At 35.6% G+C, this 16,822-nt stretch overlaps 1 protein-coding gene across 1 annotated transcript in view; it reads right to left on the minus strand.

The window, feature by feature from the left end:
- Positions 1-16,822, minus strand: part of ZNF280C (zinc finger protein 280C) — an 88,301-nt gene that overhangs the window by 48,493 nt on the left and 22,986 nt on the right. Inside the window, exons 7-10 of the mRNA XM_001491635.5 lie at positions 16,273-16,387; positions 12,899-13,069; positions 12,644-12,753; positions 8,463-8,683 (exon numbers count right to left, since the gene is read on the minus strand). Coding sequence (XP_001491685.2) covers positions 8,463-8,683; positions 12,644-12,753; positions 12,899-13,069; positions 16,273-16,387 — 617 coding nt within the window. The remainder of the gene's footprint in view (positions 1-8,462; positions 8,684-12,643; positions 12,754-12,898; positions 13,070-16,272; positions 16,388-16,822) is intronic.

The raw sequence follows: 16,822 nt of genomic DNA on the forward strand, positions 1-16,822 counted from the left end.
TTTATTTAATGATACTGGTTTACTGTTAGCACAAATGGTGCATTTTAACTCGCAGACTGCGCCCTTTGTAGCCCCATCCATTTTTCAGTGCCACATTCTGCTACGCCAGATGGCCTAAAAGGCTTCTTATGAGAAGGAACTGCGACCTTCAATGGCAGAGAATACAATAAAAACAGGCATATCTGTTTCAAAGGGCTTACTGAAACTTTTTACTGAATTTTATAGTAAAGTTATTCAATCAAAAGAATAATTTTCAGACTGGGTCAAATATTAACAGTTACTCACCATAAGTCCCTAAAGGAAATAATCTTGAAGTGATAATGTCATCAAGCCAGACAGCAATCATCACAGAGGTTTTAACGTTTATCTTTTCACATCTCCAAAACACTACTTCTCTTTAGAGCTGATTATGGGACATTTTGAAATATCTTTTTTCCTTCTTTCATTTTAACATCACCTCTATTAAAATCTATTTTTAAAAATCCTAGTCTTGCCTAAATATTTACATATAAAGGTCACGAGCCATTACTTTTTCAACTCATAACTTTAAGTAATAAAATCTATTGATATAAAATAATCCTTTAAGCAACTGGCTATCTCTCAATTATTACGCTGCCCCCATCAGCAGCGCACACTTCTCAAACCAGTAGAAGGAGATGTGGGTAAGAGCAAACCCCTCACAAGGCTATTCTCAGAAGAAAATAGCCCTAACTGGTTTTGGTGGCACGGTGTAGGAAAAAAATATCCTACAATATGTTGACATGGCAGAGAGCAGCAATCTTTAGCTATTAGCTTCTACCATCCACTAAAAACCAGCAATTTGCCATCCTAGTTTTTACCATGAAGGTAAATTTTTTTATTGTGCTAACAGTGGTTTATAACATTATATAAATTTCAGGTGTACATTGTTATATTTTGATTTCTGCATAGATTACATCATGTTCACCACCCAAAGACTAGTTACAATCCATCCCCACACACATCTGCATAATCACCCCTTTCACCCTCCTCCCTTCCCGCTTCCCCACTGGTAACCACCAATCCAATCTCTGTTTCTATGTGTTTCTTTGTCATTGATTTTATCTTCCTACTTATGAGGGAGATCATATGGTATTTGACTTTCTCCCTCCGACTTATTTCCCTTAGCATAATATCCTGAAGGTCCATCCATGTTGTCACAAATGGCTGGATTTCATGGTTTTTTTGTTTTGTTTTGAGGAAGATTAGCCCTGAGCTAACTGCTGCCAATCCTCCTCTTTTTGCTGAGGAAGACTGGCCCTGAGCCAACATCCGTGTCCATCTTCCTCTACTTTATATGTGGGACGCCTACCACAGCATGGTGTGCCAAGCGGTGCCATGTCCGCACCCGGGATCTGAACTGGCGAACCCCGGGCTGCCGAAGCAGAACGTGCAAACTTAACCACTGCGCCACGGGGACGGCCCGATTTCATGGTTTCTTATGGCTGAGTAGTATTCCGTTGTGTATAAACACCACATCTTCTTTATCTATTTGTCCCCTGATGGGCACCTAGGTTGCTTGCAAGTCTTGGCTATTGTGAATAACGCTGCGATGAACATAGGGGTGCATGTATCTTTATGCATTCGTGTTTTCATGTTCTTTGGATAAATCCCCAGCAGTGGAATAGCTAGATGATATGGTAGATCTATTCTTAATTTTTTGAGGATCTCCATACCGTTTTCCATAGTGGCCAGACCAGTTTGCACTCCCACCTGCAGTGTAAGAGGGTTCCCTTCTCCCTACATCCTCTCCAACACTTGTTTCCTGTCTTGTTAATTATAGCCATTCTGATGGAAGTCAGGTGATATCTCATTGTAGTTTTGATTTGCATTTCCTTGATAGTTAATGATGTTGAACATCGTTTCATGTGTCTGTTGGCTATCTGTATATCTTCTTTGGACAAATGTCTGTTCAGATCTTTTGACCATTTTTTAATTGGGTTGTCAGTTTTTTGTTGTTGAGATGTATGAGTTTTTTGTATATTTTGGATGTTAACCCCTTGTCAGACATATGGTTTGCAAACATCTTCTCCCAATTGTTAGGTTGGCTTTTTGTTCTGTTGATGGTTTCCTTTGCTGTGCAGAAGCTTTTCCGTTTGATGTAGTCCCATTTGTTTATTTTTTTCTATTGTTTCCCTTGCCTAGCCAGATATGGTACTTGAAAATATGTTGCTAAGACTGATGTCGAAGACCATACTGCCTATGTTTTCTTCTAGAAGTTTAATGCTTCCAGGTCTTTAATCTATTTTGAGTTAATTTTTGTGTAGGGTGTAAGATAACGGTCTGCTTTCATTCTTCTGCATGTGGCTGTCCAGTTTTCCCAACATCATTTATTGAAGAAACTTTCCATTCTCCGTTGAATGTTCTTGTCTCCCATGTTGAAAATTAGCTGAAAAAACCATAGATGTATGGGTTCATTTCTGGGCTCTCGATTCTGTTCCATTGATCTATGTGTCTGTTTTTGTGCCAGTACCATGCTGTTTTGGTTACTATGGCTTTGTAGCATATTTTGAAATCAGGGAGTGTGATACCTCCAGCTTTGTTCTGTTTTCTCAGGAGTCCTTTGGCTATTGAAGGTCAGATCTTGTTGTTTCATATAAATTTTAGGATTCTTTGTTCTATTTCTGTGAAAAATGTTGTTGGAACTTTGATAGGGATTGCATTGAATCTATAGACTGCTTTAGGAAGTATTGACATTTTAACGATGTTAATTCTTCCAATCCAAGAGCACGGAATATCTCTCCATTTCTTTGCGTCTTCTTCAATTTCTTTCAATGTTTTATAGTTTTCAAAGTACAGATCTTTCACTTCTTGGGTTAAGTTTATTCCTAGGTACTTTACTCTTTTTGTTGCAATTGCAAATGGGATTGTATTACTAATTCTTCTTTCTGCTACTTCGTTGTTAGTGTATAGAAACACAACTGATTTTTGTATGTTGATTTTGTATCCTGAAACTTGACTGTATTCACTTATTATTTCTAAAAGTTTTTTGGTGGATTCTTTAGGATTTTCTATATATAAATCATGTTATTTGCAAATAGTGACAATTTTACTTCTTCCTTTCCAATTTGGATCACTTTTATCTCTTTTTCTTGCCCGATTGCTCTGGCTAGGACTTCCAAAACTATTTTAAATAAGAGTGGAAGTGGGCGTCCTTGTCTGGTTCCTGTTCTTAGAGGGATAGCTTTCAGTTTTTCTCCACTGAGAATGATATTTGCTGTGGGTTTGTCATATACGGCCTTTATTATGTTGAGGTATTTTCCTTCTATACCCATTTTACTTAGAGTTTTTATCATAAATGGATGCAGTATCTTGTCAAATGCTTTCTCTGCATCTATCGAGATGATCAAGTGATTTTTATTCATTTTGTTAATGTGGTGTAACACGTTGATTGATTTGCACATGAACCATCCCTGCATCCCTGGAATAAATCCCACTTGATCATGGTGTATGATCTTTTTAATGTGTTGTTGTATTTGACTTGCTAGGATTTTGTTGAGGATTTTTGCATTGATGTTCATCAGTGATACTGGCCTGTAATTTTCTTTTTTTGTGTTGTGCTTGTCTGCTTTTGGTATCAGGGTAATGTTGGCTTTGCAGAATGAGTTAGGAAGCCTCCCCTCCTCTTTAATTTTTTGGAAGAGTTTGAGGAGAATAGGTATTAAGTCTTCTTTGAATGTTTGGTAGAATTCACCAGGGAAGCCTCTGGTCCTGGACTTTTATTTTTTGGGAAGTTTTTGATTGCTGTTTCGATCTCCTTACTGGTGATTGGTCTATTCAACTTCTCTATTTCTTCTTCATTCAGTTTTGGAGGGTTACATGATTCTAAGAATTTATCCATTTCTTCTAGATTATCCAATTTGTTGGCATATAGCTTTTCATTGTATTCTCTTATAATCTTTTGTATTTCTGAGGTGTCCATTGTAATTTCTCCTGTTTCATTTCTGATTTTACTTACTTGAGCCTTCTTTCTCTTTTTCTTGGTGAGTCTAGCTAAAAGTTTGTCAATTTTGTTTATCTTTTCAAAGAACCAGCTCTTCGGTTCATTGGTTTTTTCCTATTCTTTTTTTAGTCTCTATTTCATTTATTTCTGCTCTGATTTTTGTTATTTCCTTCCTTTTACTGATTTTTGGCTTCATTTGTTCTTCTTTTCCCAGTTCCTTTAGGCATACTGTTAGAATGTTTATTTGGGATTTTTCTTGTTTGTTGAGGTAGGCCTGTATTGCTATAAACTTTGCTCTTAGAAGCACTTTTGCTGTATCCCATAGATTTTGCCAGTTGTATTATCATTTTCATTTGTCTCCAGGTATTTTTTTGGAGGACTATTAGCCCTGAGCTAACACTGACCATCAATCCTCCTCTTTTTGATGAGGAAGACAGGCCCTGAGCTAACATCTGTGCCCATCTTCCTTTATTTTATATATGGGCCACCTGCCACAGCATGGCTTGATAATCAGTGTATAGGTCTGCACTCGGCATATGAACTGGCAAACCCCAGCCACTGAAGTGGAGTGAGTGAACTTAACTGCTACACCACCGGGCTGGTCCCTGTCTCTAGGTATTTTTTGATTTCTCCTTTGATTTCTTCATTGACTCAATCATTGTTCCATAGTGTTTTGTTTAATCTCCACATATTCGTAGCTTTTCCGATTTTCTTCCTGAAGTTGATTTCTAGTTTCATACCTTTTTGGTCAGAAAAGATGGTTGGTATTATTTCAATCTTCTTAAATTTACTGAGACTTGTTTTGTGGTCTAATGTGACCAATCCTGGAGAATGTTCCATTTGCATTTGAAACGAATGTGTATTCTGTGGTTTTTGGATGTAATGTTCTATATACATCTACTAAGTCTATCTGGTCTAATATGTTGTTTAAGGCCAATGTTTCCTTATTGATCTTCTGTTTGGATGATCTATCCATTGGTGTAAGTAGACTGTTAAAGTTACTCACCTCCTCCCACATTTTAAGTTTTTGATATCATATCAAACCTCTTATTTTGTTTATATCCATTACTCTCTTATCATTGAAATAGGTAATTCTAGTACTTTTGACCTTCATATTATCTTCATATGTGGTTGATGTGCTACCTTTACTGTATTTTTGCCTTTACCAGTGATTTTATTGCCCTTTTGGGGATAATTTTCTTATTCCTCTTTGTGGTCTTCTCTTTCCCACTAAAATAAGTCCCTTTAACATTTCTTGTAAAACTGATTTTATTATTCATAAACTCATTTAGTTTTTGCTTGTCTGGGAAACTCTTGATCTCTCCTTCCATTCTGAATGATAACCTTGCTGGGTAGAGTATTCTTGTTTGTAGGGTTTTTCCTTTCAGGACTTTAAATACATCATGCCACTCCCTTCTATCCTGTAAGGTTTCTGCTGGGAAGTCAGCTAATAGTCTTAAGGAGTTTCCTTTGTATGTCACATTTCCTTTCTCTTGTGGTTCTTAAGACTCCCTCTTTATCTTTAATTTTCCACATTTTAATCATTATGTGTCTTGGTGTGGGCGTCTTTGGGTTTATCTTGTTTGGTGCTCTCTGTGCTTCCAGTACTTGGATGTCTGTTTCCTTCTTTAGGATAGGAAAATTTTCAGCTATTATTTTCTCAAATAGATTCTCTGCCCCTTTGTCTCTCTCTTCTCCTTCTGGGATACCTATAATACAAATGTTAGTGTGCTTGATGTTGTCCCACAGTTCCCTTAGAATGTTTTCATTCTTTTTAAGTCTTTTTTTGTTTATCTTTTCAGCTTGGGTGATTTCCTCTAGTCTTTTGTCCAGCTTGCTGATCTGTATCATCTACTCTGCTATTGAGCCCCTCTAGTGAATTTTTCATTTCCAGTATTGTATTCTTCTTTTCTGATTGGCTCTTTTTTATATTTTCCAATTCTTTGTTGACATTCTCACTGAGTTCATCCATTCTTCTCCCAAGATCAGGGAGCATCCTTATGACCTTTTGTTTGAACTCTTTGTTAGACAGAGTGTTTATTTCTGTTTCATTTAGTTCTTTTCTGGGGTTTTGTCCTGTTCCTTTGCTTGTTTTGTCTCTTTGTGCTTATATTTATGTATTAGGTGGGTCAGCTACATCTCCTGATCTTGGAGAGGTGGCCTTATGTAAGAGATATCTTATGAGGCCCAGCAGTGTGCTTCCCTTTCGTCACCAGTTCCAAATGTTTCAGGAGTGACCCCTGTGTGGGCTATGTGTGTCCTTCTGTTGTGGCAGGGCTGCTCTTACGCAGGTGCCCTGGGAGGCTAGGTTGTCCCTCTGGCTGGCTGGCTGTAATGCTCGGCTGCGTGTGGCTGCTGGGGTCCCTTCAGTCACTTTATTGGGTTAGGGAGCCCCAGGACAGATGGTTGCAACATCTAATAGCACATTCCTGTTGCAGTTTTTCTGTTAAGTGAGTAGGCCCTCAGTGTAGCCGGTTGCTAGGCTCAGGGGCTTACAATTGCTGTATGCCTCCAGCCTGCAAGGCTGTTGTCAGCTCTCTCAGGATTGCAGCAGAGTTAGGCTGGCCCCAGTACAGGAGCACCTAATTGTTTCAGGCTTTGGAAGGTGGGGCTGATCCCCTATGTGGCTGTTTGAGAGGCACAGGTCTTCTGCCACTGACAAGCCCCATGGCCCACAGGTCCACACACACCATCAACACAGTCCTGGCTTGTGCACATGTCCTGTTCCCCTGGAGCAGACCCAGTCATCCCACTGCAGAGGCATCCACACACCCCATCAATGCCCCACACACTCCACTCGCTCCTCATGCACATGAGGATGTGATGTTTAACACATAAAACATCTTTGGTTATTCAGTGTTTAATGCTCAGGTTTCATTTACTAAATAATAAGTCAAAAAATGCCACAAAATTTCTAGATAGTCTGATAATCTAGAAATCTGTAACCAGTCTTTTGAAATAAAAAGAAAAAATTTCATGTTTAACACCAAGTGGGCTAATCTTGAAGAAACACCCACAGAGTTATTGCTGAAAGAACTTCTACTATCATATGCATATTTAAGTATAACGGGAAACTTAACAAGTGAACCACTTTTCTATGCATTTTTCCAGGCTTACTAACATTGTCTGATGTATTTTACTGTAAAAACATGGAAGGAAGTCACAGAGTTCTATCATAACATTGTTTCAGTGTTACACCTCTTAAGGCACAATTTCTCTTCTGTTAAGCTACTGGGATCATTGGCAACTGATGGCTGTGAGGGGTGATAAAAGGAGGTAAAGAAGTATGAAAACTCACATGAATAATACATGTGGAAGATCTTTGAAAACCATAAAGCACTAACCATAAACAGAGCATTCATAATTGTTTTAGGTTTATATTACAGTATATTTCAACGTTTTTGTAATGTATTTCATTTTGGACCCAAGAATTCTCCAGAAAATAAATGCTGGGCTTAGAAATGACCTATATGATGCTTAAGAATGCTAGTCACAAGTGATGGTTATCAAGGGTAAATATTTTTAAAAGTTTGTATATGTGTGTGTGTGTGTGTCACGATATAGGTACATATATACCTATACATACATATATCTCACCTAAGTACACTGATGTCTGCAATTTACTCTGAAAAGTATCAAAAAAATCAGCTGGGTCTATGGATAAATAGTTATGTGGTAACACAAGTACAGTAAAATATTAACAGTAGAACTGAGGTAGTTAATATACAGATGTTCACTGTAGAAATTTTTCAACTTTGCTGAATATCTGAAAATCTTTATAACAAAATATTGGAAAAACAATGCCAAGCTATAAAACCAATGAAAAATACTAGTCAATATGTCTTGTTACTATCTCACTTAAGATGATATATATGTAATATACCACATAACTCAAAGACTGCAAAGTATAAGTTCCTAAAAATTAAAGCATACATGTGTAAATCTTCAGAATTCCATTGAGAATTAAATCTCTACTTTTAAAATGTGTTAAGTTATAAAATCAAACAGGCATGTTTCATGAAACTTTAAAGATCACCAAAAAAGATCACTTTTTCTGCAAGGTAAATGTGCTAAAAATTATAAATGTGAATTAAAAATTTAGAGCATTAAATGTAGATGGTATGGAAAAGGTCAAACTGGATAAAGTGGTTCTTCTTGTGATAGGAAAAGTAAGATTCAAAAACAGCTAAAAAATAACAATGTCACATGAAAACTCCTAGTTCTATGATAAATATAGAGAAAAGAAGTAATTTTCCCCTAGGTTAAAACAAACTTTGTCATTTCTTAAGCTATTTGAAAGAAACACAACTACGTGGATCCAAGTGTCAAACTCCTAAGATACAAGCAAGGACAAAAGCTTTTCAGCTTGATAATCTGTCTCTGTTCTTAGTAGAAAGTGGTAAAATTGCTTATCTAGGATAGCACTGAAAAGGAAACATACAAGGTTTACATCTGCAGCATTCCAGTATTCAAACAGAAATAGAAATAAGTATTTACATACCTAATATTATTTTTAAGAACTTTCAAGCAACTGAAGCATTTAAAGGTTGTGTAAGTCTTCTGTTCATCGTCAACAGCTCCTTCATGTCTTCCGTAGTAAAAGTCACTAACTAACATGATCAATTTTCCTTTCTCTGCACCAGTCTTATTTTTATTTTCAGTACTTGAAAGTTCTACTTTAACCATTTCCAAAAATTTATTTACCATGTCTGGACAACAACGCTGAAAGAGAAAAAAATACATAAGCCTTACTTATATCTTTTTAAAAAATTACATTTCAAAAAATGTTTCTGTGTTTATAAACTAGGGTCAGCTCACACAGAACTACGTTTGGCAATATATCTGGAAAGATGGTCGCCAAAATGTTGGCTTCTTCCTTCATGTAGTCTAAAAGATTCAAACAAATACCTATTATCTTCATAAGGAAATGACTTCAAAAACAAATGGAAAACTTTAAGATCACGGATGGCTATACAGTCATCCCTTGGTATCCAGGAGGAATTGTTTCCAGGCCCCCCCACAATACCACATCCGCGGATGCTCAAGCTCCTTACATAAGATGGCAGAGTACTGGCATATAACCTACGCACATCCTCCCCATACTTTAAATCATCTCTAGATTACTTATAATACCTAGTGCGATGTAAATGCTATGTAAATAGTTGTTATACTGTATTATTTAGGGACTAATGATAAGAAAAACAGGTCCGTACACATTCAGTTACAGATGCAACCATTGTAGGCCTTTGGATCTGTGGCTGGCTGAATACACAGATGCAGAACATGCCGATATGGAGAGCTGCCTGTATATCTAAACCTTTTTCCTCACAATTCAACTTTTCAGATGTAAATATTTAACAATAATTTGTTCCTTTGCCAAAAATCATACGTTTCATATCTGTGTGCCGATACAGCTTAAAAGGAAAGACAGTTTTATTTGCCATTAACTATCAAATAAGATAGTTAGTATTGCTTAACTATCAAATAAGACAGTAGCATTTCAGTAAAGCCTGGCTGGAACTGGACTTTGAGCACAAGTAACCTGCCATTCTCCCGACTCAAGGTGCTAGAAAATGCATGGGACACAAAGAAAGAAGCATTAGTTACAACCTGAAAACCTCAATACATTCTGTCTAGAATGATGAAATACCTGAAGGGGAAATTTACCTCATGAATAAAGTCAAGACCTCATATAAACTGAGCCTAATTTCATACATTAGCTTTTTATTTTCAATGAGATAAAATGAATTCATTTATTGTACACACTTTTCAGTTGTAGAATTTCTCTAGAAGAATTCTTTAAGAATATCTAGAGAGCAAAAATATAAACTTTCCTAAAAACCCAAACTACATACACACAATGTAACTACAAGGTGAAAGACTTAAAAAATAAAGAAAGCATAACACAAAATTGTGACAGAATCAAGACCAATTAAATCTATCCTATCAATGAATGCAAAAGAGTTTAACTTAAGTACTAAAAAAAGAAATTCCACGTAGGATCACAAAAGAAAACACAACTCTTGTGTTAGCAAGACACGTAACAAAAACAAAGTTATTTGGAAGGGTTGAAAATAAAAAGATAAAGAATATACAGGCCAATGGAAATAATAAGAAATCAAGGATTGTGAGTCTGATATCAAACAAAATTGAATCCAGGGCAAAAAGGAAACACTGTATTCAAATGCTAAAGGGCACATTCAGAATGAAGTTCGAAGAGAGAGATCCATCTATATCCTAAATAGTAACAACCATAAAACAGAATTGGAAGATATCAAAGAAAGCAGTGGTAATGTGAGACTCTAAGACTTTTCTCGAACCATGACAGAGAAAGCAGACAAATATAAGTAAAGATATAGGAACCCAAATGACATATTAGTACATTAGATCTGACTGATAACTAACAAATTTCATACCCTAAAAACAAATAACACCCCTTCTTTTCAAGTTTCCATGTAACATTCAAGAAAATAGCCCCTACAATTTTCAAAATGGGGAGGAAAGCGTGAAAATCTGGGCTTTGCCATCAAAGACATTGAGATTTGAGGGGCCGGCCCGGTGGCGCAGCGGTTAAGTTCGCACATTCCGCTTCTCAGCAGCCCAGGGTTCGCTGGTTTGGATCCTGGGTGCGGACGTGGCACCGCTTGGCAAGCCATGCTGTGGTAGGCATTCCACATATAAAACAGAGGAAGATGGGCATAGATGTTAGCTTAGGGCCAGTCTTCCTCAGCAAAAAGAGATGGATTGACAGTAGTTAGCTCAGGGTTAATCTTTCTCAAAAAAAAAAAAAGAGTGAGATTTGAATCTCAGCTATGCCAATCAACTGGCTATTAAAACAAAGAAAAAGATCTATCCTAAAGAATTTTCTAAGGATTAAATGAAATAATATTTTCAAGTTTAGTACTGTGTCTTAGATCAGTAGGATATTTGGCTTACACTCTAAATATTCTTCTTTTGGAAGAAAACATTATCTCTGGGGTATTATAATCTACTTATCTATAATAAAAGCAAAAGATCAGTCACAAATAGTCGAAAACACATTTTTTTCAAAATGGACATCCTTACTGTAATATTATAAAAATTAACTGATAAATAAAGATGTACAAGATAAAATGTAAATGTCTCTCTTAAGTTTTACACTTAGCAAAAAGGCCAAGAAGCAAAACGTCTCTCATAGTTTTAATCAAAAAGAATGCCACAACAAATAAACCTACATTTTAGAGAAAGCCATTTTCTCCAGGTGCAGAAGTATATATAATATGCTATGATTTCTGTATAAAATAGATGGAAAATGAGGAACTGGAATGACTTAGAACTAGGCTATACAACTGTGTGCTGGGGCTTTGGGGAGAAAAAGAAAAAGGAAGATTGGCAACAGATGTTAGCTCAGGGCCAATCTCACCAAAAAAGTTGCAATAAAAAAAAATTCCTTTGTGAGTCGTATTGGGAACCAGGCTAATCGAGGGACGGGGTGAGATTTTTCACTGCATGCCTTCTTACACTCTTTGAATCACGTGACTATATTACCCCCCCCATTAAATACACTAAAGATAACTAAAAAACGCAGCCTTATCTTTTCCCTATCTACAATGTAAAATGTAAAAACATCAACTATCTCTACAGAATATTACATAAATAGGAAAAGTGAAAGCGCTTGTAGAAGTTACTTCTTAACTGAAACCAAAACAGCTAACAGGAGTCACACCCAGGGACGTGGAAACAGTGATAGATCAAATATACTTTTGCCAAACAATAAAGAGATGGTATTTGGAATTTCATAATGCTCCTTTCCTTTCTATATTTTTTTGTAAAAGGTTGAATTTCAATGAAAAATTTGCCAATCTTTGAAATAGCGAGCAATAACTTTTCCTAAGTGGCTTCTTTGCCTTGCACTCTTCTCAGGCCTTCTACCTTGCATATATCTACATTGCCTTTTTTCTTGCCTCCGTTCCTCCTTCCTGCTGTGTATACGGGGCATGCAAGAACAATACAGACTACCTTTCCACGGACACACAGAACACTGTGAGAGCTACTAAAATATTTTCAGTGGAGTGATACCTAAACCGCATACTTCATTAGTACTTTGAAAATTACCTAAAACCTAATTTCAAGAGCTTCCTACGCCAATATAAAGCTAGAATTAATCTATAACTACACAAACTATATTATGGATTGAGTTAAAGCCGTCATTTCATAGTAAACGCTCCACCATTACTTTCCATCCGAGTGTTTAAAATTAAAATGCAAGACTAAGATTTTCATTGAGTAATGTGACATGAATATGTCACCATGGACAAAAAATAAGGTAAAAAACAATTTTTAAGTTACATTAAAGACTAAGCACCTAATAAAGTGCTTTCTTTATAAGAATTTTGAAGAATGGCATGACCGAGTCAACAAAATATTCTGATTAAAACATTATTTTCATTAAAAATGAAAATACAGTATGCATGGACTATAGTATATATAAACTTAATTTTTAAATTTTGATTGAGAAGGATTTTAAAATCTTGTGTAAAGATAATCATTATGAATTTCAATTTTCGTTAAGTTATATGAAAACACCAATGAGAAGATTCCTTATCTAAATATGTGGACAAACTAGCATTTATTAGATAGCAATCCTTAATGTTACAGAGATTTGTGAATATTTAAAAAAATCTAATTTTGAAAAAGTTTTACCTTCATGTGATATTTCAAAGGATCCAAAAGATTGAACTGAACATTGCACTTCGGACAAGATCTTAGAAACGGTGTTCCAGTTTTATGGTGAGTTGATGAGGTATTTGTACCTAAAATAAATTAAGGACTTTTATGACTCAAATTCTTCTTTCTTAAACCTTCAACAAGCAGTAATAATGGTTTTAAAATTCACCACAATTTCTAAAATTTATGTATAAATAATACAATTTTTTAATACGCCAGCTTCATATTTACCTTTTGATATCATAACGTGGGAGGGTGTCACTGAAGGAGAGTTCGCTAAAGACAATGAAGTGCAAGGATTTTTTTCAGGAATACCTTCACTGGTCTTGCGCTTTTTTGGATTAACACTGTTTACTTTAGCAGTAGAAGGACGTTTTAATATAGGCAGAGTTTCATCCAAAGCTGCAACGATCGAAATGGTGGGAAAGATATTTGTAAATGCTTCAGTTTAGAACGTTACTTACAAATACTACTAAAATGGCCTTACATTTAAAATTAGGGAAAAATACTTTGGAGCTAAATTACCGATAATATAATGAAATTACAATATTATACAAAGGACAACAAATAATGATCCAAATTTTTATGATCAATAGGTAGAAAGAAATTGCACAACAGCTATTATGGACTACGAATATTCGAACAATTCATGAAATAAACTTCTTATGCAAGAAAATCCTACAGATGCTTTCAATTGAAGAAATACATAAATAGGCATCACGAAAGAAGTCAGACCAAAAAAATTCCAAACAAGAAAAAGAGAAAAAAAAATTGAAGTACAGAGAACACTTTAAGTTCAGTTCCAAAAGATGAACTTATCTTTAGATGCTTAAATACATTTGAGCTTATAAACAAAAACAATTTCTATTCTAAAAATATAGACAAATCCTTTAAAATACTTTAAAAAAACTTCAGATGTCTATTGGAAATCTCAAGCTGGCTCTTTCTCCACTTAACCTGATAGGTGGTTTAAATTATGTATCTATTCCCTATGTACAAAGTAGAAATAACTATTCTTTTTTTGTGTGTGTGTGATTTTATGTTTTTCCTTTTCCTCCCCAAAGCCCCCGGGTACATAGTTGTATATTCTTCGTTGTGGGTCCTTCTAGTTGTGGCATGTGAGATGCTGCCTCAGCGTGGTTTGATGAGCAGTGCCATGTCCACGCCCAGGATTCGAACCAACGAAACACTGGGCCGCCTGCAGCGGAGCGCGTGAACTTAACCACTCGGCCATGGGGCCAGCCCCAGAAATAACTATTCTTGAATGATACTACCTCACTCATTCATATGAAACGGCTTGGAGTTAGTATAATGGCTTTCAAATTATGTTCCCCTGAGCCTAATGATTCTGTCTTAGGAAACAGAGTGGGCATATCAGATAGACAAACTCTCCTTTTACCTTTTTTTTCAGACTTTTACATAAAATTTTGTTTGAATAGAAATTTCATTGATAAAAATAGTTTTGAGTTTGAAAACCATCACCTTAAAAGCTAAAGGATTATGTAATCTAGGGCATTTGCAAGAGAACTGGGGCTATTCGGGCTATAACCAGACCCAGCAAAAGCCCTTTTAAAAATAACACACAATTGTACTTTGTGATAAAGATTGTAACACTGCACATGATATTTTAATGCTCCCAACTGTACAGCAATAGGAGAAGCGGTAGAACAGACATATGCCAGGAAATAAGAGTTTTACGTCAGTGGGCTCCTCTGTCAAATCTGTGTCTCATTCTTCGAGATAACATGGAAATGACTTTTTCCATCTTCAAGCACATGATTACGGAGAGCTATACCGCAGGCACTTGGAACTGATTTCTGTGCAATTGCGCTAACATTCTTCTCAGATGCTTAGGTTACTTGAACAAGCAATGAGTGCTGGTGTTTTGGACTAGGAGACTGATGATCTAGCAGATTGTATAGTGAAAATAGAGTGTTTTATATCTAATTTTTTTAAAGCACAAGTAAATCTCTGAACTCATTAATTACTCAATTAAAATTGCTGTGAGCTCACTAGTTCTAAATTCTCTTTAACTTATTTATCTCTGTTGCTTTTGGCTTGTGCTATTCACTATCCTCAACGGAGGCCAACAGAAATCCTATTCTCCTTCTTCAAAATCAAGTTCAAACCCAACCTTCTCCAAGAGGCTTTTATGATCATCCTAGACAGGTGTCCATTAACAACGCTTCCGAACACATGGCACATACTATTCATAATTATCATTCTAACGAATGTTTATCGTTAAGTCCTTTAAAGCTTTAATGCATTTTTCACTTCTCACTTATCCCATTTGAGCCTCAAAAAAGCCCTGAGATGAGTAGAGCAAGAATTAAAATGATCTCTCCAAATGGCCGATGGAGGTCTAGAGAATGAAGACATTAAATGAGAAAAGTAAAAGCAGCTACTTTAATAATATGAGAAAATTGAGGTGTCAAGATGTTAGGTGATGTGGTGAAGGCCACAAAAGTCTTCAGAACAGAGGCTCAACCCTCTATCTTCCTAGTCAACTATAACCCTATTTATCTCTTCCATCAGGGCAAAGCTCCACTCCCTGCAGTATAAACAACTTAAAGAGAGAGACTGGGAGCCACTCTCTCTACCCCATAGAAGCTTCAAGAATTCAGACTCTTTCTATGAATAAATACCATGTGCTTATAAAATCAGGTCTCAGACAACTCTTGTATCTCTTTGTTTATTTTGGTTCTTGGTTATCTTACTAACTAGATAAGTGACACCTAGGTAGGTGAATATCCAATCAAGTATCAGCAAAAATGGAAAAATATTTTTGGCACATATATTACTATAAACGTCTTTCTATTTTGGTTTGGTAAACACATACTTATTTGTTAGTAAACAATTTAAACATGCAAAAAAAATTTTGTACCTCTCACCATTTAGTGAAATATATCAAATTTGCTAATACAGAAACAGTAATTGCTTTGATTATAGGGAATTTTTCAACTAGATAAAATTACTTCATGGCATACTAATTTAATTCAGGCTAATGAATGAATGAATGTTATGGTATACAATCAAAGAACTGTAATTCTTCTCCACTTGGAGATTTTCATTTCTCCTTCAATGGATATCTACTGAGTACTTACTATGTGCAAATCACTATTTCTTTAGTACTGCCACTTTATAATACTACTCTATAATCATATTTAACTATCACATCTACATCATTATTTGGATAGAAAGACACTAGCCTGTTAAGAAATCATTGATAACTATACACTTTTTCTCATACTAATGGCCCTCCTAATAATTAATACTTTTTTAAAACCATAGTATTAGGGCATCAGGGGACTTCTCGGACTCTCAGAAATTAGATTAAGATTTTTCAGCTTATGTCTGGTTCCAAGTGAGAATGAACTCAAAGAATACATATTAGCCAATTTAATAGAAGGAAATAAAATATTCTATTATTAAATACAGTTTTACATAAAATCATCCAAGAAAAGCATTCAAGAACTATTAGTTTCTATCTTATAATATATGAAAACTTAACATGAAGGTATGGACTTCAAAACAGAAATTCATTCCATATATGTATATTCATCAAGTCTCTTGTTACTACATTTATACAAAGTGCTAAACCAAACCTTCTATATAAATTGTTGATCCCTCTTGAGATAGTGGTATTGTATCCTGGGTCAAGTCAAACAGTAAATCTGGAGAATCATCCGATTCAACTTGTGATGAATTCTTTGTAAAATCCTGTAAAAAGTTATAATTATTTTGTTTCATAAACTTTTATAAAGGTAAATTTAACTGTATGCCAATACTATAAAGATAACCTTAATGAATCAATTACTAATAAGTTATAAAACACCAAGGTAATTATTACTCTCTGTCAAAATTAGCATCTACTGGGTAATGGGTATATGGGATCTCTCTGGATTATTTTTGTAATTTTTCTGGAAATCTAAAATTAGTTTGAAATAAAAAATAAAGTTAAAAAATAACGCTAGAGGCTGGCCCCATAGCCTAGTGTTTGTCTGGCACACTCCACTTCAGTGGTTCAGGTTTGTGGGTTCGGATCCGGGCATGGACCTACAGCACTCATCAGCCGTGCTGAAGCGGAGACCCACATATAAAGCAGAGGAAGATGGCACAGACGTTAGCTAAGGACTAATATTCCTCAAGCAAAAA

This window comes from Equus caballus, chromosome X, assembly GCF_041296265.1.
Source record: "Equus caballus isolate H_3958 breed thoroughbred chromosome X, TB-T2T, whole genome shotgun sequence".
NCBI classification, from domain to species: Eukaryota; Metazoa; Chordata; class Mammalia; order Perissodactyla; family Equidae; genus Equus; species Equus caballus.